This window comes from Microtus oregoni, unplaced genomic scaffold (assembly GCF_018167655.1).
Source record: "Microtus oregoni isolate MIOR12 unplaced genomic scaffold, Mior012 000012F_ref0000307, whole genome shotgun sequence".
NCBI lineage: Eukaryota > Metazoa > Chordata > Mammalia > Rodentia > Cricetidae > Microtus > Microtus oregoni.
In genome coordinates, this window is record NW_024543071.1 from 16881077 (window position 1) to 16904233 (window position 23157).

Consider the following 23157-nt stretch of genomic DNA (forward strand, 5'->3'; position numbering starts at 1 on the left):
AGAGAGAAGAATGTATAGGCTATAAAACCAAAGGCTTTGGGCAGACTTTAGCTTCACCAAACTCCAGTTTCCATAATATATATAATATATATGGTATATAATATACATATTATATATATTAGGGGCAGCAGTCTTTTCTAATAGGCTTATGAACATTAAATGGAAATCAATAATAAATGTAATGTATTACTATTATTTTTATGAATAGTTTAGATAAGATGGCTTCACATCTATTTTAAATGGGACAGTTCTATTTATACCTGGTGTTGTTCCATAATTATGGACTCCTGAGGGAGGTACAGATTGTTCCCTAGGTGGCAAATTTGTTCCTTATACTGTATATGTCCATGGTTCTGGACTGTTACTTTCCTTGGTGCCAATTCATACTACACTGAGTATGTGGATAGGGCAGTTGTTATTGTGGGGTTGATATGTAAGAAATGGCTGTGGACATTTGTCTTGTGAATGGCACTTACACTATTTTTGCTTTTCCAGATGCCAAAGCAAATGCTAGTACTAGTTGATTATAGTCAGAAAGGAAACACGGGAATAAGTATGTTTTTATTTATTATTTTTATTTGAGACAGGCTCTCACTATGTAGCCCCAGCTGGTCTGAAATTCACTATGTAAACCAAGATAGCTTGACTAATGGAGATGCTCTTGTCTTTGCCTCCTAAGTGCTGGGATTAAAGGTATACACCATTGTACCTGAAAGATTGTCAGAAGCATAAAAAAGCCCCTACCATAGCTGAGGAACTATTAACAGTTACGGTTACTGGGGGAGGGAGAGTCAGTTTTCTTTAAAGAGGTGGCCCTTAGTAGTTTGACCATACCCTGTTGTACGGCCTCACATTCATTAGTATATGAGCAGTCCAGATTGGACCCTGTGGGTTATTGAAAAACCAAAAAAATAAAAAAGCCAAAAAAGTGGAATTAAGTAATGGGAGTAAATATGATCAAAATATATTGCATGCACCTATATAATTCTCAAAGAATTACTAAATATTATCTTTTTTTTTTTAAAAAGAGTCTTAGCAAGCCTAGTGTGGTACTTTACCCTGTAATTCCAGCACTCAGGAAATCAAGACGAGAATTACAGGTTCAAGAATAGCCTAAGCTACATAATACTGCTATCTCATTAAATAAACAAACGTTTAGCTTTAACAAAATTACTTTGTAGTGAAATATTCAGTTCTACTAGCATGACAGATCATTCTCTACCTTTCTAAGCATTTTTTTTAAACAAAACATAATTCTTTATTGATTCTTTGGAAATTTCACGTCATGCACCCCAATCTCGCTCACCTCTCAGTCCGTCCATATCTGCCACTCACCCCTGCAGTAGCCCCACCCCCAAATTAAACAAACAAAACCCCACCTTGTTCCTCCATCTTTCCAACACTTCTTAGTGGCTTCCAGAGTTGCAGTATGTCATGTAGTATACTCCCTTTGTCCACACAGACTCACCAGCAAAATGTTCATTGCAATGAATCATTGGTCTGGTTCAAGGCCTCTGGCACACCATCATCACTGAAAGTCCTCTCTGATGTCCTGCTGTTGCCCTGAGTCATGGTGCGCAGAATCAGTCCCTTTGCGCACTCCAGCAGGTCATAAATGGGGCAGCTCTTAAAGTGGGCCAACCAAAGGCCCAGGATGTGGGTCTGGGTGGTAGCTAAGCTGGTTGGTCCTGGCTGTTGGGTGTGGGACACAGCCAGCTTTTCTAGGCCCATGCCATTGGGGCCAGCTTTTCCATGTCTTTGGTGACCATTGAGCCTTGTTTTATATGGCAGTCATTTTCTTTGTATCATATTTTAGGTTGGTGTCATTGGATACCTTGAGGATCAGATTATGTCTTTGCATACTGAAATCATGGAGCTTCAGAAGAGCCCCTATGGAAGACGCCAGGGAGACTTAATGGAATCTCTGTAAGAATGTATCTGTGCTATTGGTCTTGATTCTGTAATTATCTGTGTTGTTCTTCTGCTTATATCTGGCAGGATTAAGCCTCTAGATGGTGTAACTCAGTTTTTCTTACCCCTAATATGTTTCTATGATATGATTTTTTTAACATTTTTTTCGGGGGTGTGTGTGCACACATCACAATGTGTACATGTAGAGATCAAAGGACAAAATTATGAGATGGTTCTCCCCTTCCACCACGGTGGGCCCAGGAATTGAATTCAGGATGTTAGGCTTGGTAACAAGTGCCTTTGCCCACTGAACCATCTCTCCAGCCCTTAAGATAAAAGGGAGCTATTTCTTGGTAATAGTAAGTTTTGGAAAATAATTCTCTGGATTGTTCTTTACTATTTTAAAAAAGTCTTTTTCATGTATTTTTTAAAGTATATTTAAATTACAAATGATTTCCCATTTACTACTCTTTTGGTTAAAAGTATAATGTCTTAACTCCTCTATTGAGGTTAATTTCCTAAGTGTCTAGATTAGAAACTTCAGATTTTTTTTTCTCTAATAAGAAGCCATATTTTTTTTTTCCCATTTAAATGTTTGTGGTACATGGGTGTTACATTTGTGGTGGGAGACAAGAGCAGATATACAGTATATAAAAACTTTATGTTCTGGAGACCAAGGAGAGGGCAGGCACTTGCTGCTCAGGCTTGAGGACCTGAGTTTTGACTCTCCAGGACCCACTTATAAGGCTAGGTGTGATAGCATGTCTGTAATCTCAGTGCTTCCACAGCAAGAGGGAGACAGAGGCAGAAGCTTGCAGGCCAGTTGGCTTAGCACAGGCAGTAGCACACAACAGGTAGACCTGTCTCAGGTAGACAGCAAGGACAGACACCCAGTTTTATCTTCTGAGCACTTCACATGGAATACGCACACAAAAAGATAGAACACACAAGCTGTTTTTTTTTGTTTTTGTTTTGTTTTGCTTTGCTTTGTTTTAGCTCTATGTTTTGAGGACTTGTAGTCTTTGTTTTTTAAGGCAGGGTTTCTTTGTGTAGCCTTGGCTGTCCTGGAACTTGCTCAGTAGACCAGGCTGGTCTTGAACTCACAGAGATCTGTCTGCCTCTGCCTCTCAACTGCTGGGATTAAAGGTGTGCATCACGACCATCTGGCATAAGGACTTGTATTCTTATTATTCAGTGAAATATTCTGCAAAATATTCATTGATGATCTGTACTTGCTTAAAAACTGAATCTTGTCCCAATATTATTCAAGTTATGTATTATTAGTCATTAAGTTACTTCCACATACAGAGACATTTTTGTTCTCTTTTATTATAGGGAACAGCGTGCCATTGATCTCTATAAGCAGTTAAAGCACAGACCTACAGGTAAGACACTTCGATCACGATATTTAAAGGCATTTTAGAATGCTCCCTAACTTACAAAGTAAGTGAATTTTAATTTTTTTTTAAACTTCAGAGTAAGATCAGCTATTGGTATTGTTATTGCAACATTTGTGCTGTAATAATTTTAAATTTAGAAGAATTTAAGAGACTAGAAAGAGAATGTAATAAGGATATTAAAGTAGAAAAGTTTTTAAAGTGAAGTGAAAATAGAGAAAAAAAAAACTCAAAAAAGAAAAAGAAACAAGGAAGAACACGAGAAGCTGAATTTAGACTCCCAGCATTCACATAAAAGCCACACATAGCAGCACCCTCTGTGATCCCAGCAGTTCTAGGAATGTGGGGACAGATGGATTCCTGTGACTCAGCAGCCAGTCTAGCTGAATCAGCAAGCTTCAGGTTCAGTGAGGTACCCTAGCTCAACAAGTAAGGTGTGGAGAGCTGTCAAGGAAGATACCTGAAGGTAACCTCCGGCCTCCATACATACATAGCCTCCCCTAACCAAAAGGAAGAAACAGCCAAAAACTGTATAAAAGGGCTAGGGGAAAATACTGCTTAAGTTAGAGAGGTTGGAAAGAATTCAACACAGTAGATTCTGGGTGAAATAAGAGAAGAAACTCATAGTCTATTCAGAAGCAATTTGTCTTGAAAAACCGTGCCTCCACCATTACAGGTCATTGCTCATAGGCCCTTGAGCAAAAATTCATATGAACATCTGCCAAATACAGAACATTGTCTGCTGGAAGGGATGTTGGTTGGAAACCAGAAGCTTTGAATTCTAAATTGGGCTTTTTACTGACCAAATAATCTTCAACACTTCTCCCTGTTTCTCTTTCCCTTTTGTGCAAAACAAGTCGAAACCTAGCCTTCTAACTCAGTAAGCTTTGGCAGTATATTTGACAGAGTGCTTATGAAATGCTTTGAAAACAATAAAGTTGTGTGTGTGTATTGCAAAACACTTTTGTTTTAGTTAAAATATATTTATTTTGAATGATTACATAAGTAATAAAAGAGATATCTCTGCTCCTGAATATATATTGTTTTAATGTTTTATATAACTTATATGAAGTTTCCAAGTTTTATACCTGAAAATTTATAAACATATAGCTACATATACAACTTTATACATTATTGACACTCTTTAAAAAAAACAGCATGCTCTCAAGCACTGTTTAAAAAAATTTTTTTGAGATTTTATTTTTAATTTATGTGTGTGGGTGATTTCCTGTATGTCAGTACACTCATACAGAGGCCAGAAGAGGGCATTGGATAGGACCTGGGGTTCCAGGTGACCATGTGGGTGTTCTGAACCTCTGGAAGAACAGTCAGTTCTCTTAACTGCTGAGCCATCTCTCCAGCCCCGTATGCTGGTTTTTGTTGTAGTAGAATTTGTTCAGTTTATTGCCATAAATACTTGTGAAATACATGTCAGACAGGCACTTAACTTTATTGGTGGTCAGGTTGTTTAGATGTGGTTTCCTGCAGAAAGTAAAATCTGAAAACAGTGGAAACTAATTTTCTTTGGCCTTCTCTGGCAAAAGCTGAAGTTCTGATGTCTTTACCATTAAAAGAGCTAGTTTTATGGGAAACCTCTTGGGTTTGGTTTGTGGAATTTATGAAGGACTACTGTTTGAAGAAAAGTGTCTTTGGAGCCTTGTATCTGCTTGGGTTAAGGTATGGGGGAGGCAGAGAAAGAGGCAGATTCTGGGAATGAAGCTGGGCTTTGAAGAGGTTTCTGGAGTGATTTTTATTATTTAAAATTTTTTTTTAATATTTAACTTTATTTTATGTGCATGTGGTATGAAGGTGCCAGATTCACTGGAACTGGAATCAGACAGTTGTAAGCTGCCTTGTGGGTGCTGGGAATTGAACCTGGGTTCTCTGGAAGAGCGGCTAGTGTGCTTAACTAGTGAGCCATTCTACTGAGCCATTCCTCTAGCCCTGGAATGCTTTTTAAAAAGGAGAGTTTTTTTTTTCCTTCTCTTGCAGTACTGGGGATCCAATATATATACCTTGTATATGCTTGGCAGACACTAGTTCTACCTCTGTGCTCCAATCCCACAGCCTTTCAAACCTCTTTTGAAATTCTTTCCATAGTTTTCGGGAGTAATACAGAAAAACATTAAATGAGGAAAGTTGGTGCAATTATTTGCAAGTATTAGCAGTTTTTGCTTTCAAGGTTCTTTCCCAGGAAAATACTAGGGTGAAACATCAGCACTTTTTTTCTCATTTAAACTTAAATTGTCATAATCTGAAATATAATAACTAATGCTAGTAGTTTTAAAAACTGAGATACACTTATAAAGTATAGAACTCAGTGTAACCAACAACCATCCCATTTGAGGACATCTGCCAGATACCAGTTGGCTTTATGGTGAATTTCTGGGTGTCTGTCCACTGATCGCTTTTCAGTTTGGTTTAAGTCAGCTTTTTTCAGATGAAGTTTTTGTGAGCTGTAAACAGATGGATTAGCATGAAATTCCAAGCAACCTGGTTGAGGCAGTGAAAGCCTGACTGCCCCACTGTTCTAAGTAAGCAGTGTTAGTCATGTAAGAAAGCTAGTCGTTTGACCAAAGGTTGCATCTGTATCTGAATTTGGGTTAGTACAGATTAAAGATCAACCAGGCTATTCATCTCAAACACAGGCAACTTAAGTCTCTAAAGATTAAACAGATACAACCATGCATAAATTTACTTTTTAGAAAATATTTATGTCTGTGGTTATGGGTATATATGCTACATGTGTAGGGGTACCCACAGAGGACAGAAGAAGGCATCAGATTCTCCTGGAAATGGAGTTATAGACATTTGTGAGCCAGCATCTAACATGGGTGCAAATCTGGTCTTCTAGAAGAGCAACAAGGGTTCTTGGTAACTATACCCAATTTTTGTGTAGTTATCATTGAACTATAGAGACAGAGAAAAGGGAGAGAGGTTTTCTTCAGAAGTATAGTCACTGAAGCGTGTCCAAGTAGTCCTAATGAAACTCAGATTCACCAAACAAGGCTCGGGTCACATCATTAGTCTGCCTGTCACTGCTGTCCTATCTAGTTTGAGTAGACTGTTCATATCTCCCATCAAAAGTTTATAAATTAAACTTTAATTTAAATTAAATCTTAAATTTAAAAAAATTAAATTATCACTGGGTTTTGGTGGCACACGCCTTTAATCCCAGAACTCGGGAGGCAGAGGCAGGCGGATCTCTGTAAATTCGAGGCCAGCCTGGTCTACAAGAGCTAGTTCCAGGACTGGCTCCAAAGCAACAGTGAGAAACCCTGTTTCGAAAAACAAACAAACAAATAAACAAACAATATATATATATAATATATATTATAAATATACCTCCAATTCTTAGACTTTATATATATATGTATATTTATAAATATACCTCCAGTTCCTTAGACTTTATATATAAATCATTGGATTGAAGAAAAGGTCTCAGGAGCCCCTTTCCACACCATGACAGACCATTAGTCTTCTGTAGGTGATCACAACTTCTGAGATCTTCTCAAGGGCAGCATTCCAATAACAAATGGAGATGTTTTTTAGACTACTTGCAGCTTTTAAGCGTTTTTAAGGAATTTTTTGTTATGAAGTCGCTGTGTTCTGCAAAAGGAAGTTATGAAGGTGCTAACTGAAGTCTTTCCCAGATCACTCCTACAGTGACAGCACTGAGATGGTGAAGATCATTGTGCACACTGTGCAGAGTCAAGACCGTGTTCTCAAGGAGCTGTTTGGTCACCTCAGGTAGAAAATTGCTTTACTTCGTCCTAAATGCCTATGTATTTGTGTTCTTTTAAAGTATAATATTCTTCTCTGGTAAATAATAGTTGGGTCAATGTCTTCAAAAACATAGCCATTTATAGGTCCTGAGTATATGTGTGTTACTTTTTACCTTATTTATGTGCATGGGTGTTTTGCTTACATATTTGTTCCACGTGTGTGAGGTTAGAAGAGGGCTTCTGATCTGGAACTGGAGCTACAGATTGTTCAAATTGCCATTCGAATGCTGGGAATTGAACCCAGGCCCTCTGGTAGAGCAGCTAGTGCCCTTAACTGCTGAGCTATCTCTCGAGCCCTATATTCATTGTTTTTGAGATCAGTCATGAGTATGATGCTGGTTGTGGTCCTTTTCCTCTGGCTTGGGAGTATGTTGCACAGTCTTGAAGGATGTGACAAGTATCTGACACTGACTTCCTCTCTCCAGCAAGTTGTTGGGCTGTAAGCAGAAGATTATTGATCTACTCCCCAAGGTGGAAATTGCCCTCAGTAACATCAAAGAAGCTGACAATACTGTCATGTTTATGCAGGGAAAGAGGCAGAAAGAAATATGGCACCTTCTTAAAATTGCCTGTGTAAGTAATTATTAGTGAATGTAATACTGAATTGCTGTTACTTTATGCCAAAGGAGTTTCTGTTGCTTTGAGCTATGTCCTTTGAGTGTTTATCCTTTATATTGGGTACACATGTTCCTTGTTTGGTGTCTGAGAGATTATATAGTTAGGACTTGTAGGTGAACTTTTCTATCCCACTAGCTAGTTCCCAAATAACTATACAGAAACTTACTATTAATTATAAATGCTTGGCCAATAGCTCAGGCTTGTTACTAACTAGTTCTTATATTTTAAACTAACCCATATTTCTTTTCTACACTTTGCCACATGGTGGTACCTTTTTTAACATGTCAAGTTTATTTTCTCTCTGCATCTCCTCTCAACTCCTGAGATGACTCCTCCTCTCTTCTTCGTCACGCTATTTTTTTGTCTGCAAGTCCTGCCTATTATCTGTCTGTCCAGCTATTGGCCAGTCAGCTTTTTATTAACCAATGAGAGTAATACATATTTACAGTATACAAAGATTTTTCCACAGTAAGGACTTGTGTATTCTCATTCTCCTTTCCAGTCCTGGTAGTGCTGGTGGTTTGTTTCATTAGAGACAAGAGCTCACTCTAGTATAGGCTGGGAGCTCGACTGTACCTTACTGCAATTTTCCTGCCTCCTAAGTGCTGGGATTATAAGTGTGAACCACCATATCTAGTTAAATCCCTCTTTTTTATAGTTCTTCCTGTCCTGGATTGCTATGGTTGCTTGCCCAACTCTTCTTGGAGTAAGTGCATCTGACTTGTTTATAAGTCAACCCTTGTTCAGCTGTTCCCTTCCTCCAAACCAAAACTGGATTAGAGAAATTAGATTCATTAACTTTTAGTCAAGTGTTTTAGTCAGTGAAGAAAAGGGCCAGTGATGGTACAGTTAGTAGTGATGAGAATAGTTTTGTTTACAAATAGTCAGTTGTGCATATAATGATTGAATTATAAGTCTTAAGAGTATGTTTTTTTTTAATGGTATGAATCAAGAGATGCTTGCCTGCAATTTATTATGTGTGTGTTGTTCTTTTTTTTCCTTCAGACACAGAGTTCTGCCCGCTCTCTTGTAGGATCCAGTCTAGAAGGCACAGTAACCCCTCCAGCATCAGCATGGCTTCCCCATATGTTACCAGAACGCGACCGTCCTCTGACATGTGTGGTAACTCCTCGCGATGGGTGGGTTCACTTTGTAACAACAGATAGTTGTACTTCAGAGTAGGGTAGGAGCAAGACAGTAGAGCATGGTGGTTAGTAATGCCTTCTGACCAGGGGTCAGTTTTGACCAACTCAGCACTTAACAGTGCTAAATAATTTATTTATTTTTTTAATGTTCATATATTTTCACTTTAAAATGAGGCTGTCTTATAGGATTGATATGAAAATTCATTTGGACAATGTATGTAAAATGCTTGGGAAATAAATTTCAGTGTTACTAATAACTATTAGCTCAGTTAAAGTTCGAAGCCATTTCTGTTATTGGTGTATCATTTTCCTTTATCCAAACCATATGCCTTTCTTAACCATTTATCTCTATGAGAAATTATGCATTTTTTGCAATTTTCATTTTTTTTTGGTACTTGAGTTCTTTTAATAAAGTAGTAATACCTACTTTATTTTATAACTTAGTATTTCTTTAATCTTATATTTTCAATGCTTTAAATCATTTTGCAAATAAGAACTCAGATTTGCAGCCCTGCGTTGTCTTTAGTTCCTACTCTTCTGCTAAAGCTGAATGACTGTCCATCTCTGTTATTTTCTCAGCGTAAGGTGTGCCGTGTGCAAGTGGCTCTTTGCTAGCTTGTGTATTGTCGCTTTTCTCACAACTAATGGAGACCTCCGCAGCACCAAGCATTTCCCGGAAGTCTGCCCATAATTAGTTTTGCAGAAGTGCACCCATGTTACATCTCTGCTCAGGAGGTCATGCAGTTGCATATTCTGTACTCTGCTTTTATGAAAGAAAAAGCACATGACAGGAAGGCAAGCTGATATCAGGTATTTTATTGTTTAAAGAAAGCAAGTTCCAGTGTATATCGTGGGGGTCACCATATATGTGGCCCACTATGAATGCATATACAAGTATAGCAGAGGTTGTGACTTGTAGACTTCAGGAAATACTCTATTAGAACTGAAGGAAGTAAAATTTAGCACATCCTAACCCTTCATTTTCATTAAAGGCATTTAGGCTTGGTAGGGATGCTAATTCCAAATATCGGCTCTTGTAAGTAGCTTCCAATTGAGCGTGTAGTTGTTTGCAACGTACATTTTTCTGATAAAAGAAAGCTGATCTTAATTACCAAGATTAGGAAATTGTTGCCATGAAATTTCCTCTCTGTTGGATAATAGCTGAATCAGTGTTTAGTTCTAAGCTGACAGTGTAGAGAAGAGGAACTGCACATTGGCAAAGGATCATGACAGGACATGTGGGAGAAACCGGAATCAGGGCCTCCTGATTTCTTCTGCTGTTCTTAGTGGTTGGCTTGCTTTTTTCCATAGCTACTATCTGTGATTTCCAATCGGTTTTTCTCTTTCCTGGATTTCTGGAGACCATAAATCCTCCCCCCCCCCCCCACACACTTTGTTTGTGAAGTGAGCATGCTGGTGTTTTACTGATTGTAAAAGGAAAAAGAAATCATCCAGAAACAAAACAAAACAAGTGCTATTTCATTTGTCTGTACCAAGGGGCTCTTTCCCCCTCCCCTGTTATTTCTTCAGGGAATGGTGAGGAGTTACCAGTGCCATCTGTCTCAAAAGGAAACCTGATTAGAGTTACAGTGGCCTTACTAGGGAAGGCAGAAGTGGTGGCTTAGATGAAGTGGGATGTTGTGTCTGAGTGGGAGGGATGAAGAAACTGAAGATGGCAGCAGTCAGCTTTGCTGGGGTGTTGGGTTGCAGAAAGTGGTCATCTTGACCTAGAAGACCAGAACATAGGCAACACTCAGGTGCTTTTTTTGCTGAACTTGAAATAGTTTGCTCTTTCATCCATCAGAGGGACGTTAACACAAATGATAGAAGAAAATCTGAACTGTCTTGGCCATTTAAGTACTATTATTCGTGAAACAAATGAGGAACAGAGCAGTAGCATGTCGGTAAGTTTTGCATGATTATGGGTGTGTAACATATTAGATATGTTGGATACAAAAGGTTTAATTTTCCATGTTGGCCATGTCTGGCATTTGGGATATATGTAGGGTATAGAACTCAGAGGAAAAAACATTTGAGAAATATTTTGAACCTTTTGTTATGCAGGGACATTTATCCTGGTTTCATCGCTGTTGCTGTGATAAATTAGCCTTAAAAAAGCCACTTTAGAAAGGGTTTATTCACCTTAAAATTACAGGCTACACACCACCCCATAGAGAAGTCAAAACAGGAACTCGAAATAGCTAGACATAATGTCTACAGTCAAGAGCAAAGAGAAACAAACTTGTACATTCCTGAGAGTACTCAGCTCACTTTTATATATATATATATTTATACAGTACAGGGTGCTGCCTACTTTTAGACACATCTTTTAACGGAATCAAGACAGTCCCCAATATATATGCACATGCCAGCCTGGTCTTAACTGTCTTTGGGAGTATCTTCCCAGGTGATTCTAGGTTGTGCGAAATCCACAGAACTAACCATCTGATGGGTAGCATTGTATTATCAGTGAACATCAACAGTAGCAGTTTTGGTCAGATTTTCTTTGCAATGTGACTACTGAGTGGAATGGATGCACCTTTTTACTCTATAATTTTTGTATTTGATGCATATAAGATCAGTTATGCTGATACTTAATAAAAATGGTTGTATCAAGATGAAATTGCTGTGAACTATTTTTGCTAATACCAGGAAAAGCTTCTCTAAAATTTTAGCAAATTCACCACTGCATTGAGTCTTGATGCCAACCCTTTCCACTTATGAATAAATACTTTACTCAAATTTTTGAGAACTTTGAAATATTTTTGAGATTACTGTAGCTTTTATAATTCTTAACTTTTCAAATTTTGATTCTAAAATGTCATAATATTAAAACTTTAAAAAGTGAACTTTGCATCCAGATAGCTTCTAATTGTCATTTTCATGCCTGTTTATAGAGTCTTGATTGGAGTTGGTTAACAGAATGACTTGCCATTTGTTCACTGTCCTCAAGCCTATGACAGTTGTTTCTGCGCATGTTCGACATTCACCTTTGCCCACTGAAGCCGTTCTTCACACACCAGTCAGCAGAGGAAACTATGAATGACTTTACAAGCACAGTATCTTGATTCTTTTATAATGATTGTGACCTCTGAACAGACAGAATTTTATTACAGACTAATGAAGTTATTTTTAACACTGCTGTTATCTAGAGAGATCATTAGTAACCTGCTTATCTTTAAAATTGACAAAATACTACTTGTTTAACTGATTAAATATATACATATTTTAAAGACAGGGTTTCTCTGTGTAACAGCTCTGACTGTCCTGGATCTTGCTTTGTAGACCAGGCTGGCTTCGAACTCACAGAGATCCACCTGCTTCTCTCTCTTGAGTACTGAGATTAAAGGCCTGCACCACGACTGCCAAGTCCAGTGTTCATTTTAAGTAAAAGTTGCCTTCCCATGTTTCTGTGGAAGAGACTGCCCACAAGTAAAATTGTTTCCTGAAGACTAGCCTGTCTCCTTGTGTTGTTCTTAGGAAGTGCTCTACCTGGCTTCATAAGAGAGTTAGATGAATTCCATCTCTAACCACACATGTAATAGTGTCCTCTTCTTAATAAGGGATTGCACATGTATGCCTTTGATATCGACTGACCGTAATGAATTGTATTGTATTCTGTATGTATATGTATTTAAGGTGTACATTTAATAATATGAAAGAGGAGATGCCTGTTAATTTATAATGTATTTGAAGGTTGTATGTTTTTGCATTTGTAAAAATGGGTCACTTGTTTAAACAATCTTTTGTGTTTTGTCATACAAGTTTTAAAAGTTTGCATTCCTTTATTTGTAATTATACTCTCAAAATCCAAGAAGTTCTGAAAACAAGGTTTTCCTAAGCTTGGTAACAAAATTCATTTGCTTCTGGATCTATTCTGACTTGACACTGAATCTGTTTATCCCATTTTGTGTGAATGTTCATTTATTTTACTACATAAATATTAATGTGTTTGATTACTGGGGGTGCTGCCACAAACTCTTTTGAGGGTTAATGTAGTATGGTATATGCACTGAATTACCTTTCTAAAATCTGAAAATTTCATAATTCTGAAATATCTAGACTTAGGGGTTACAGATAAAAGATTGTGGATTTCTGCCTTCTGTTAAATAATTTAGAAGGTGTTACTTTGTTTAAAAATGTGAAATGCTTTTATAACCTAGTTTTTCACTTTGCATATTAAATGATTTTAAAATTGTTTTGAATCTCATTTCTAAAAGCAGACTATAGTACCACAGGCTAATACAGACTGAGAAACTGGAAAAGGGTATGTGATAGGGTAAGAGCACAAATGAGTACTTGGTGTGTGTGCACATGCATATGTGTGTGGAAGCCAGAGTTGTGATCTTCAGGAAAACTGCCCCAGTTGTAGAGAGAGTCTGTTATTGGCCTGGAGATTATCAATTAAACCAGGTAGAGTGGGCCGTGAGCCACAGGGATCTTGTCATTGCCTGCCCACTGCTGCAATTACAGGTGCCTATCACCATATTGCAGAATATTTGTTTACACTGTGAAGATGTCTTTGCCAAGGCGCCTTCTAATTGGTTTAATAAAGAGCTGAATGGCCAATAGCTACACAGGAAAAGTTTAGGCAGGACTTCTGAAGATAGAACTCCAGGAAGAAGAAAGGCAGTAGCCAGCATGGAGAGAAAACAGTAGGTAGATGGAAGAGAGGTAATGCCACATGGCAAAGCATAGATTAAAAGTTGGGTTAAGCCGGGCGATGGTGGCGCACGCCTTTAATCCCAGCACTCGGTAGGCAGAGGCAGGCGGATCTCTGTGAGTTCGAGACCAGCCTGGTCTACAGAGCTAGTTCCAGGACAGGCTCCAAAGCCACAGAGAAACCCTGTCTCGAAAAACCAAAAAAAAAAAAAAAAATTGGGTTAATTTAAATGATAAGAGCTAGATGAGACAAGCCTAAGCTAAAGGCCAAGCTTTTATAATAAATAATAAGTCTCGTGTCATTATTTGGGAACTGGCTCGCAGGGCAGAGAAAGACTCATACATATGGTGTCCAACCTCCAGGCACATATTTCCACATAGGGCCTGAAAATCTGAGGAAAAAAAAGGAGGAGGAAGAAGAAGGAAAAGGAAGGAAGAAGGAGAAGAAAGAAGAAGGAAAAAAATGGACACGACTGAGAAGGAGAAGAAAGAGGAAAGGAGAAGGAAAAAAAAAAACAGACATGACTCCTTAGTGTCCCAGTGCTTGTGGCTTACATAGGCTAAGTAGAAACAGTATGGGTTCAGCAAATTCTTCAAGCTTGGGCAGGTAAATGCTGCTCCTAGCTTGTAACATGGGCATAAGGCTCTCATAGACCTAAGTGAGACTGAGCTAGCCATCAGCACAGAGCTCCACGGTGGGTTTTAGGCTTGGCTTACCTGGTCAGAGAAGGCTACAGGTATGCAATTAAGAGGTCCAGGCTGGAAAAACCTCTAAATAGGTAACAGTAAAAAACTGGGTATGGACAGTAATAGAAAAAAATAGTTTATAAAAATAATAAAGTAAAATTTTAAAGAAAGTAAAGTAATATAAAAACATCACATAAGGATGGAAAATGTAGATTAATCAAAAGATGTTAATCTACATGGAAGGATCAGAAAGTATTTTGCTTTTATTTCTGTTGTCTTAAAACAGCAATAACTGTCTCACTGCATAGACCTGGCTGGCCTGAAATTTGCAATGCAGATCAGGCTAGCTTCAAACTTTAGTAATATCCTTTCTCTGTCTCCCAAGAGCTTGGATTACTGGAGTGTGCCACCTCACCTGGCTGACTTGAAAGTTAATACAGGCAATTCAGTAAAGGCATTTACCTAGGAGTCTGAATATGTAATTATTGTTCATTTTTTTCTCAGAAATCATGTATTTTTTAAGTATAAAAAATTATCGGTTGACTGGGCAATGGTGGCACATGCCTTTAAACCTAGTACTGAGTGTAAACAGAAGTTTCTGTCCTTCCTGGTCTCACAGCCATTTCAGTCCCAAAGAAACACACAGAGGCTTGTATTATAAATGGTTTGGCCTATTGCTCAGGCTTATTCCTAACTAGCTCTTACAACTTAAATTAACCTATAGTTCTTATTTATGTTTAGCCACATGGCTTGGTATCTTTTCTCAGTGCAGAATTCTCATCTTGCTTCCTCTGCATCTGGCTGGTGACTGACTCTGCCTTTCCTCTTCCAAGAATTCTCTTGATCTGGTCATCCTGCCTATAATTCCTGCATGGTTACTGGCCAATCAGCATTTTATTAAATGACAAATGTTTACTGTGTACAAGAGCATTATCCCACAGCAAATAGGGAAGCTGAGGTAGGCGGATCTTTGTGAGTTTGAGGTCAGCCTGGTATACAGAGGAAGTTCCAGTGAGTTCCAGGACAGGCTCCAAAGTTACACAGAGAAACACTATCTCCAAAAACCAAAATAAATAAATTTAATTAATTAATAGAAATTGTTAGTTCGTTAGTACAAGTATTTGCATAGGTCCATTTTGATGGGGCATGAATGGAGTGATGATAGTACCATAACATTTGGCAGCTGTTCTTCACCCATTTGTTTCCCAGCTTCCTGTCTTCACTCTCAGCCAAACTGCTTTCTGGTATTTTCCTGCACCAGAGTTTAGAAATCCTTCCAACCTTCTCAAACTTGTCCAGTTGTCTCATTTCTGCTTTTAGTAAAATGGGATGTCTGTATTTCCCACGTGTTCTTATATCTCTGAACTCTACCCTTTTCCTCTTTGTTTTGTAATGCACGCACATTGTGGGTTTTCCCCCTACACTTTATATGATGATTATTATTATTGTGTCTGTTGGTGTGTGATGTGGAGCAAGGACTTTATGTGTGGGGATCAGAGAACAACTTCTTGGGGTCAGTTCTCCATTTTTCACTTCTATGTAGGCTCAAGGGATGAAATGAAGTCATCAAGCATGTCCACAAACTCCCTTATCCACTGAGCCATCTCACCAGATCCAAGTGGTGTGGAATTTTAAAACCTGAAATGAGAAAAAATGTCTCAGGGAACTGAGATGGCTCAGGTTAAGAGTTGTGGTGGCGCACGCCTTTAAACCCAGCACTCGGGATGCAGAGGCAGGTGGATCTCTGTGAGTTCGAGGCCAACCTGGTCTACAGAGCAAGTTCCATCCAGTACAGGCTCCAAAGCTACATAGAGAAACCCTACCTCGACAAAAATAAAAATAAATAAAAAACAAGCACGCGTTGATCTTCCAGAGGACCCTGGTTCAATTCCCAGCACCCATGTGGCAGGTCACAGCAGTCTGTAACTGCAGTTCCCGGGGATCCTGCCCTCTTTTGACTGCTGAGAGCACTAGGCACACATGTGGAGACATGAGTGCGGGCTAAACACCCATACATATAAAAATAGTCTCCTTGCCATCCAGTTCTTCTATCAGCCGAAAAACGCGTCCCCGACTTCCTAATTCTGGTTCTAGCCTAGCCTACCATACAACTCCTCTCCACCTCGCCGGCGCTCACTGTTCATTTTGGCCTCCTGACAAGACAATCCCGACCCCCACATTCAGCATAGATCATTCTGTTCCTGTTTCTGGGTGGCTTCAGAAAGCACTGCTACATTTTGTAGCGTTCTAGCACAAAATAGTCAGCCCAAGCTTGAATGATTAACACAGACGGAATAGCTTCTCCACTGAACTCAAACCCCTCGTTCCTGGTAGTTTCTAAGGATGTGTACCTGAAGGACGTGGGTACCTTGCCAGTTAGACTAGGTACAGATCACAAAAGGATGAAAGAATAGCCTTCACACTGAGGGACTGAGCCTTCCGCATTGGAGCGCCCGGACAAGCCCCTGGCCCAGGGGTCGACCCCCATGCAATAAAGGGCTAGGAAGAGCCGCGCTATGTGCGCCTAGGCCAATTTTGTCCCGCCCGCTCTCCGTCTCCCGAGTAGCGGGCGGGGGTTGCGTCGCGTGCGTCCCCGCGCAGCCGCAGTGCCGGGAAGGTGGGCGGGGCCGGCTGTTGGCAGCAGTTGGCGGGGCCGGGAGGCGGCTGCACGTGCGGGCGGGGGCGATGCATCACTGACCGGTGAGGCGCGGCTGAGGGGTCGCGGTTCTGGTGCCCGGGGCCACGGCGGTCCCCAGTCGGAGCCTTCTGCTAGGGGAGCCGGGGAAAGGGTGTCACGACTTGCACCGAGCCGGGGCCGCGGGCGCGGGGGTTGGCAAGGGGAGCTTGGGGCCGGAGCGCGGGGCTTCCCGCCTCCGCCCGCGACCGTCCGCGGGCTCTTCCCAGGGTGGGCACTGAGGGTCCTGTCCTTGCCCTGCCCAGGAGGAACGAGGATGAATATGACTCAAGCCCGGGTGCTGGTGGCCGCGGCGGTGGGGCTGGTGGTGGTCCTCCTCTACGCCTCCATCCACAAGATCGACGAGGGGCACCTGGCCGTGTACTACAGGTGAGCGCCCCGTGCGGGCAGCGCAGCTTCCCGAGCAGAGATCGGGTCCGAGGGGCACCGTGAGGTCTGGCAAGTTGTTCCCTCCGCGGCGGCAGGCGAGCGCTTCCACCCCTAGGAAGCGCTTTCCTCCCAGCTGTTGGGAGTAACCTTTGGCCGGGCACCTTTCAGGAGGCGGCCAGGTTAGTACCAAGTTCGTTTTGGGCAGAGGTGGGGACTCCTGAGGAGGGAAGGGAGTAGTCCCTGCCACCAAGATGACTAATTCCAACTCGTAATAGTACGAATAGGTGTTTCGTCTGCTGTCGATGCTTTTTGGGATCTCGCTAAGTTTTTGTCCCCCCTTCTTCATTAAAAACCTCCCAGATCTGGTTGTGGCTCCCAAAGTCTTAATGACCATAACAGTGTCCCTAAAGAGACAAATATCTCCTTTCTCACTTTTTCCATGTCAAGGTGAGGAAGAGTGTGGGCCATATTGCCGTCTAGTTGATTTGGCATGGCTTTTCTTCGGTATAAATTACCACCAGCTTCTTTTGGTATAAACTGATAAGAGAAGCCAGTTTGTGGAGAAGTCGTGATAGTGGTTTAATCAGAAAAAAACAGATTTTTGGTTATTTCCATCATGCCCCCCCCCAAAAAAAAACCCTGGGATTTCTACTCTTGGTTCCATTCCGAATCCTAGAAGGAGTACAATTTTAGTGGTATGTCTTAACAGATGGAATTCTAGCATAAGAAATGCTAGCTTGGACCCCATTTCCGTACAGTTTGTCATTGTCCTTCCGACAGGAAACCCACGAAGAGAATATATTGAGATACCACTCCTCCAAAATAAGTGAGGAACCTGAAACAGTCCATCTTCTTAACTGTGACTTTCAAACCTGTTGGTATAGTCATTAATGTGTGCATTTACTCTTCATTGTGTAAAATAGGATTTTTTGATATATTTGTGCCTAAACCCCTACCCTTCATAATTTCCAAGGGGGGGGGGTTTCACAGTTCACATATTCCAGAATGAGATGAACTGAGTCTTCCTCACCTATGCTCTCAACCCTCTTGCCATCCATCTTTTCATTGCTATTTTTTGTTGCCTTTATACAGAAACTCTGTTCCCAGGGTTTTAATGATGTATTAAAAAAAAAACAAAACATTAACCGTAGAAATTTTCTTCTTCCTTGAAAGCTTATGTTTTCCTCTTTTTTTAAAAACTCGGTGATTAAATGTATTGTTTTGACTTGGCCTCCTGTTATGTGCAATTAAGGTGCCTTAATTGAGAGTCATTAGAATTTTTCCATAAGTATTTGTCAGAAGCTAAAGACCGGAGAGGATTTTTGCGCCCAAGAGCAGTGCTAGAGACTCAGAGGTGGTTGGTGGAGCTTACGAAACAAGGTGCAACATTGGCAGTTGACGTTGATGCATTTTCACCTTTCTAAGGGGGGGGGGGAATATTTTAAGGAGCGTTGTTCATGTTGAGTAACTCTTGGGACTAGTAGATTAGTAACGAGTAATAATACATGTTTATTATAGCATTTTGGAATTGGAAAGAGAATTTCTCTTATTTACAGTTTTGTCAACTGAACTATCTTTTTGCAGGGGAGGAGCTTTACTGACTAGTCCCAGTGGACCAGGCTATCATATCATGCTGCCTTTCATTACTACGTTCAGATCTGTGCAGGTGAGTGATTCCTAGGGCTTCCAGATAGACAGGTGTGACAGGAGTTGCCACATTGTGGGTGGAGATGGGTTTCCTTATTGCTTAAGCAAATGTTGGTATTTACTTAAATATGGAATGAAAGTTCAGAGTACAACTGTCATAGCACAAGGAATGATTTCGAACCACTTACCTTGAAATAAAAGTGTGGACTAGGCAGCTTGTCAAGACTGACTTCTGCCGTCTGTATAATTGTATTAGCAGATTTTCTGTTACTTCAGTCAAGATAAAAGTAAGAATTCAAAAAATAACTAGAAATACAAATCAGTGATTACTTGGTTTAAGACTGTTTGGTTTCCAGAGAGGCAGGCTCCTAGGCTACTGTTAACATGGAGGAATGAATTTTTATACACATCTTTTGTATATAAAAACTCACAGTTTTGCCTGGTGCATTAAACACACAGCATTTCAGACTATTTGAAATAAGCATCTGGTTCTTGCATAAAGTATCTTGGCTATAGGACATCCTTAATAAATGTAGTTTGATCTAACAAGATGGCAAAATAGAATTGGGCTCTAGCTAATTTTGCAAACTCAATGATCATAAATCTTTGTCAATTTTATCTACCATCTACTGTAGATCTTTCAGGAAACAGGGAAAGTCGATGTTATTAACATTACCACTTAAATTTTCAGCTTTCTGCTAAGTGAGAGTGATTGTGAACCTCAAACTTTCCTGTGCCTCTCTGGGTTAGGGAAGAGCTCTGCTATTAAAGAGAAACCAGAAGGACATGGTGCTCTCTCCCTAGTCACAATGGTTTCCAGATTGGCTTCTCATATTTTAGTCAGACTTTTAAGGTTTTTTTTTTAATTTAAAACCATATTTTATGTGTAGCAATACAGTTTACATACTAAACAGCACTGTGATAGAATGAATTGATATAGTTTTAAAAAAAGAAAAAATGGGAAATGTTTTAGGTTATGAGACCCCTCCCCTAGAAGAGAGTGTTTATATTGCTTTGTGTCCGCTTGGTGGATGTATCAGCAACTAGCATTGTCTAATTCCTGCTGTACCTTTTACTCTTTAATGCATTGGCTGATGTTGTCATTCTTTATTCACCATCTCTTCCTCTTTTCTGGCCTGCCCTAATCTTGCAGCCTTTTTTAGACTCCTCCCAGTTCCTTTCCTCTCCTGATGTTAGCTCACTAGCAGCTTTTAACAGTCTTTTTTAAAATTATTTTTTATTTTTTATTATTTCTATTATTTTATTACTTTAAAAAATACCAATCCAAATTCCCACTCCCTCCCCTCCTCCCACTCCCCTCTCCTCCTCCCACTCCCCTCTCCTCCTCCCACTCCCTCTACACACCCTCCCATTCCACCCCTTCCATCCTAAGAGAGGGTAATGCACCCCGCCCTGTGGAAAGTTCAAGGCCTCCCTGCTACACCTAGGTTGAGCAAGGTTTACAGCCAAAGAGAATAGGATCCCATGAAGCTGGTATATGCAGTAGAGACAAATCCCAGTGTCACTATCAGTGGCCCCTCAGTCTGCCCCAACTGTCAACCACATTCAGAGGGGATTGGTTGTTCCATGCTCGTTCACTCCCAGTCCAGTTGGAGTTCGTGAGCTACCATTAGCTCAGGCAAACTGTCTCAGTGGATGAACCCCTCCTGGTCTTGACTTCCTTGCTCATACTCTTACTTCTACTCTTCAACTGGACCTTGGGAGTTCAGTCCAGTGCTTCAATGTGGGTCTCTGCCTCCGTTTCCATCTGTTGCTGGATGAAGGTTCTATGGTGATATTTAAGATAATCATCAGTCTGACTACAGGGCAAGGCCAGTTCAGGCATCCTTTCCTCTATTGCTTAGGGTCTTAGCTGGGGTCATCCCTGTGAATTCCTGGGAATTTTTCTAGAGCCAGGTTTCTTCCTAACCCCGTAATGGCTCCCTCAATCAAGATATCTCTTTGCTTGCTCTCATATCTGTCCTTCCTCCATCTCGACTATCCCATTCCCTCAAGTTCTCCTCAATCCTCCCCTTCTCCCCTTCCTTCTACCTCCTGTCCCCATGCTCCCAAATTTTGTCTGACGATCTTGTCTGTTTCCAATTTCCAGGTGGGTTCATATGTGTTTTTCTTTGGGTTCACCTTATTACTTAGCTTCTCTAGGATCATGAACTATAGACTCCATGTCCTTTGTTTATGGCTAGTATCCACTTATGAGTACATACCATATTCGTTCACCATATGAGTAATAATAAATAGTATATAGTAAATAGATTTTTAAATTTTCTTGCCTCCCAGAAAGCTGAAAAAGAACTGTATAACATAATCAAAGGAATTAAGGAAAACACCTTTTCCCCTCCAGTGCTAAGAGGTCAACCCTAGGGCTTAAACTCAGACCCTTGAGCATTCTAGGCAAGTGTCCACCACTGAGCCTGTATCTTTTGTGTTTTCTTTTCCCAGATTAGGCCTTGCTAGTTTCCAAGGTAGTATGAAACTATTAGGTAACAGGGGCCATATTCCATAAAATAGCCCATTTTGTGTGCTTAATAAGGTGTACTGTGTCCAGAATATACGGCTGACCTATTCGAAACTTTAGCATACACAATAAGAGGTCAATTCTGATACAAAGGTTGGTGTGATGTGGCAGAGGAATTAAGAACCAGATTATTGGTTCACTAAGGAGGAAGCAATATTGGTGTTGGCACTTACATTAAAAGGCCAGCTGAACAGAACGTGTGAGAAAACAGTAGGTCCTGAATGAAAGCACCAACTCTAGCTTTGCTGTTGAGTTCAAGAGCAGCTTTGGTTCGTCAATTTCTTTTGTGTGAAAATAGTTACTCATCATCAGTGTAAAGAGTAATAGTGAGGAATCCAAGTTCAGAACACAGACCTTAGTCAGAGTGTCACTTGTGAGTGAGCTGTGCAGTTTGCCATCTCAAGCCAGGTCTAGGCACTAAAACACTTAAGGAAAAATTTTCTGCCTACTAGTCGATAAGACATTGAATATTTCTTAGTGCATTTTGAGTCCAACCTTCCTCATAAAACATGTAGTACTGAGGTCTTTGTAGGTATAGAAAGAAATAGCTAACTTGATAGCTGATCTCAGGGGCTGAATTCATGGCAGGACTCTCTTGTACTTACTAGCAGCAGTCTCCAGAGATTCCTCTCTGGGATTAGCAGGGTTTGTTGTTTGTTTGTTTTGGTTTTTCAGACAGGGTCTCTCCTGGAGCTTACTGCATATACTAAGCTGGCCTCAAATTCACAGAGATCCAGCTGCCTCTTTCTCCAGAGTCCTGGGATTAAAGGTGTGCAGCACTATGCCTGGCCAGATGAGTATTTTGTTGTTACTGTTGTTGATGATGATGATGTCTTTTTTGTTGTTGTTATTTTTCTCTGTAACAGCCCTGACTGTCCTGGAACTTGCTCTGTAGACCAGGCTGGCCTCAAACTCACAGATATTCCTACCTCTGTCTCCCAAGTGCTGGGATTAAAGGCGTGGAAGTTTTAATGAGCTATTTTTTTCCTTCCCAGACGACACTACAAACAGATGAAGTTAAAAATGTGCCTTGTGGAACAAGGTAAGTTTCCTCCTTTGTGACTGACCGCCCTTTATTTACTTTCTTCATAGTTATTTATTTATTTTGGTTTTTTGAGACAGGGTTTTTCTGTGTAACAGCCCTAGCTGTCCTTTCACTAGCTCTTGTAGACAAGATTGGCTTTGAACTCAGGGAAATCCACCTGCTTCTGCCTCCCGAGGGCTGGGATTAAAGGCGTGCACCACAACTGCCTGGCTTACTTTCTTTAATTCTACTGAAGTTCTTAGAGCAGTAGTCACTTGAGAAATGTTTGTTTGTTGTGTTTTTGAGTCAGACATACTCTGGCTTTGTGTCCCTGGTTGGCCTGGGACTTAGTATGTAGAGTAGGCTGGCATCAAACTTGAAGCAGTCCTGCTGCCTCTGTTTCCCAAACCCTGAGATTCTAGGTCTATGTCGACATGCCTGCTAAGACACTTCCATGTAGTCATGACAGCCACAGAGATTTCTGTGCTGTGAGTTACTTGAATGAAGCTGCAAATGGGAGCATTCCATCTTAGGGTGTTAATGAAAAGATTGGAGTTTTAGACAGGCAGACAACTGTATATTAGCTTTACCATACCTGTGTTACTATTTTAATTGGCAGGAAAATGAAGCAGAAAGTATAGAGTTCACATAGTCCTTGCCCTCTGCTGACACCTTGATTAG

General features: G+C 40.4%; 2 protein-coding genes across 4 annotated transcripts in view; both read left to right on the forward strand.

Moving 5' to 3' along the window:
- Chuk (component of inhibitor of nuclear factor kappa B kinase complex) overlaps positions 1 to 13054 on the forward strand; it is a 36483-nt gene extending 23429 nt beyond the window's left edge. The window contains exons 15-21 of one of the 2 annotated variants that reach the window (XM_041662128.1): positions 1817 to 1926; positions 3247 to 3296; positions 6962 to 7058; positions 7519 to 7666; positions 8717 to 8833; positions 10661 to 10760; positions 11754 to 13054. In XM_041662128.1, the coding sequence (XP_041518062.1) occupies positions 1817 to 1926; positions 3247 to 3296; positions 6962 to 7058; positions 7519 to 7666; positions 8717 to 8833; positions 10661 to 10729 (591 nt within the window). In that variant the 3' untranslated portion in view covers positions 10730 to 10760; positions 11754 to 13054. Of the gene's footprint in view, positions 1 to 1816; positions 1927 to 3246; positions 3297 to 6961; positions 7059 to 7518; positions 7667 to 8716; positions 8851 to 10660; positions 10761 to 11753 lie in introns of both variants that reach the window. The other variant, XM_041662127.1, reaches the window with a different exon arrangement.
- A 3778-nt stretch (positions 13055 to 16832) lies between these two features.
- Positions 16833 to 23157, forward strand: part of Erlin1 (ER lipid raft associated 1) — a 34164-nt gene continuing 27839 nt past the window's right edge. The window contains exons 1-4 of one of the 2 annotated variants that reach the window (XM_041662130.1): positions 16833 to 16905; positions 17146 to 17269; positions 18854 to 18935; positions 22448 to 22494. In XM_041662130.1, the coding sequence (XP_041518064.1) occupies positions 17157 to 17269; positions 18854 to 18935; positions 22448 to 22494 (242 nt within the window). In that variant the 5' untranslated portion in view covers positions 16833 to 16905; positions 17146 to 17156. The other variant, XM_041662129.1, reaches the window with a different exon arrangement.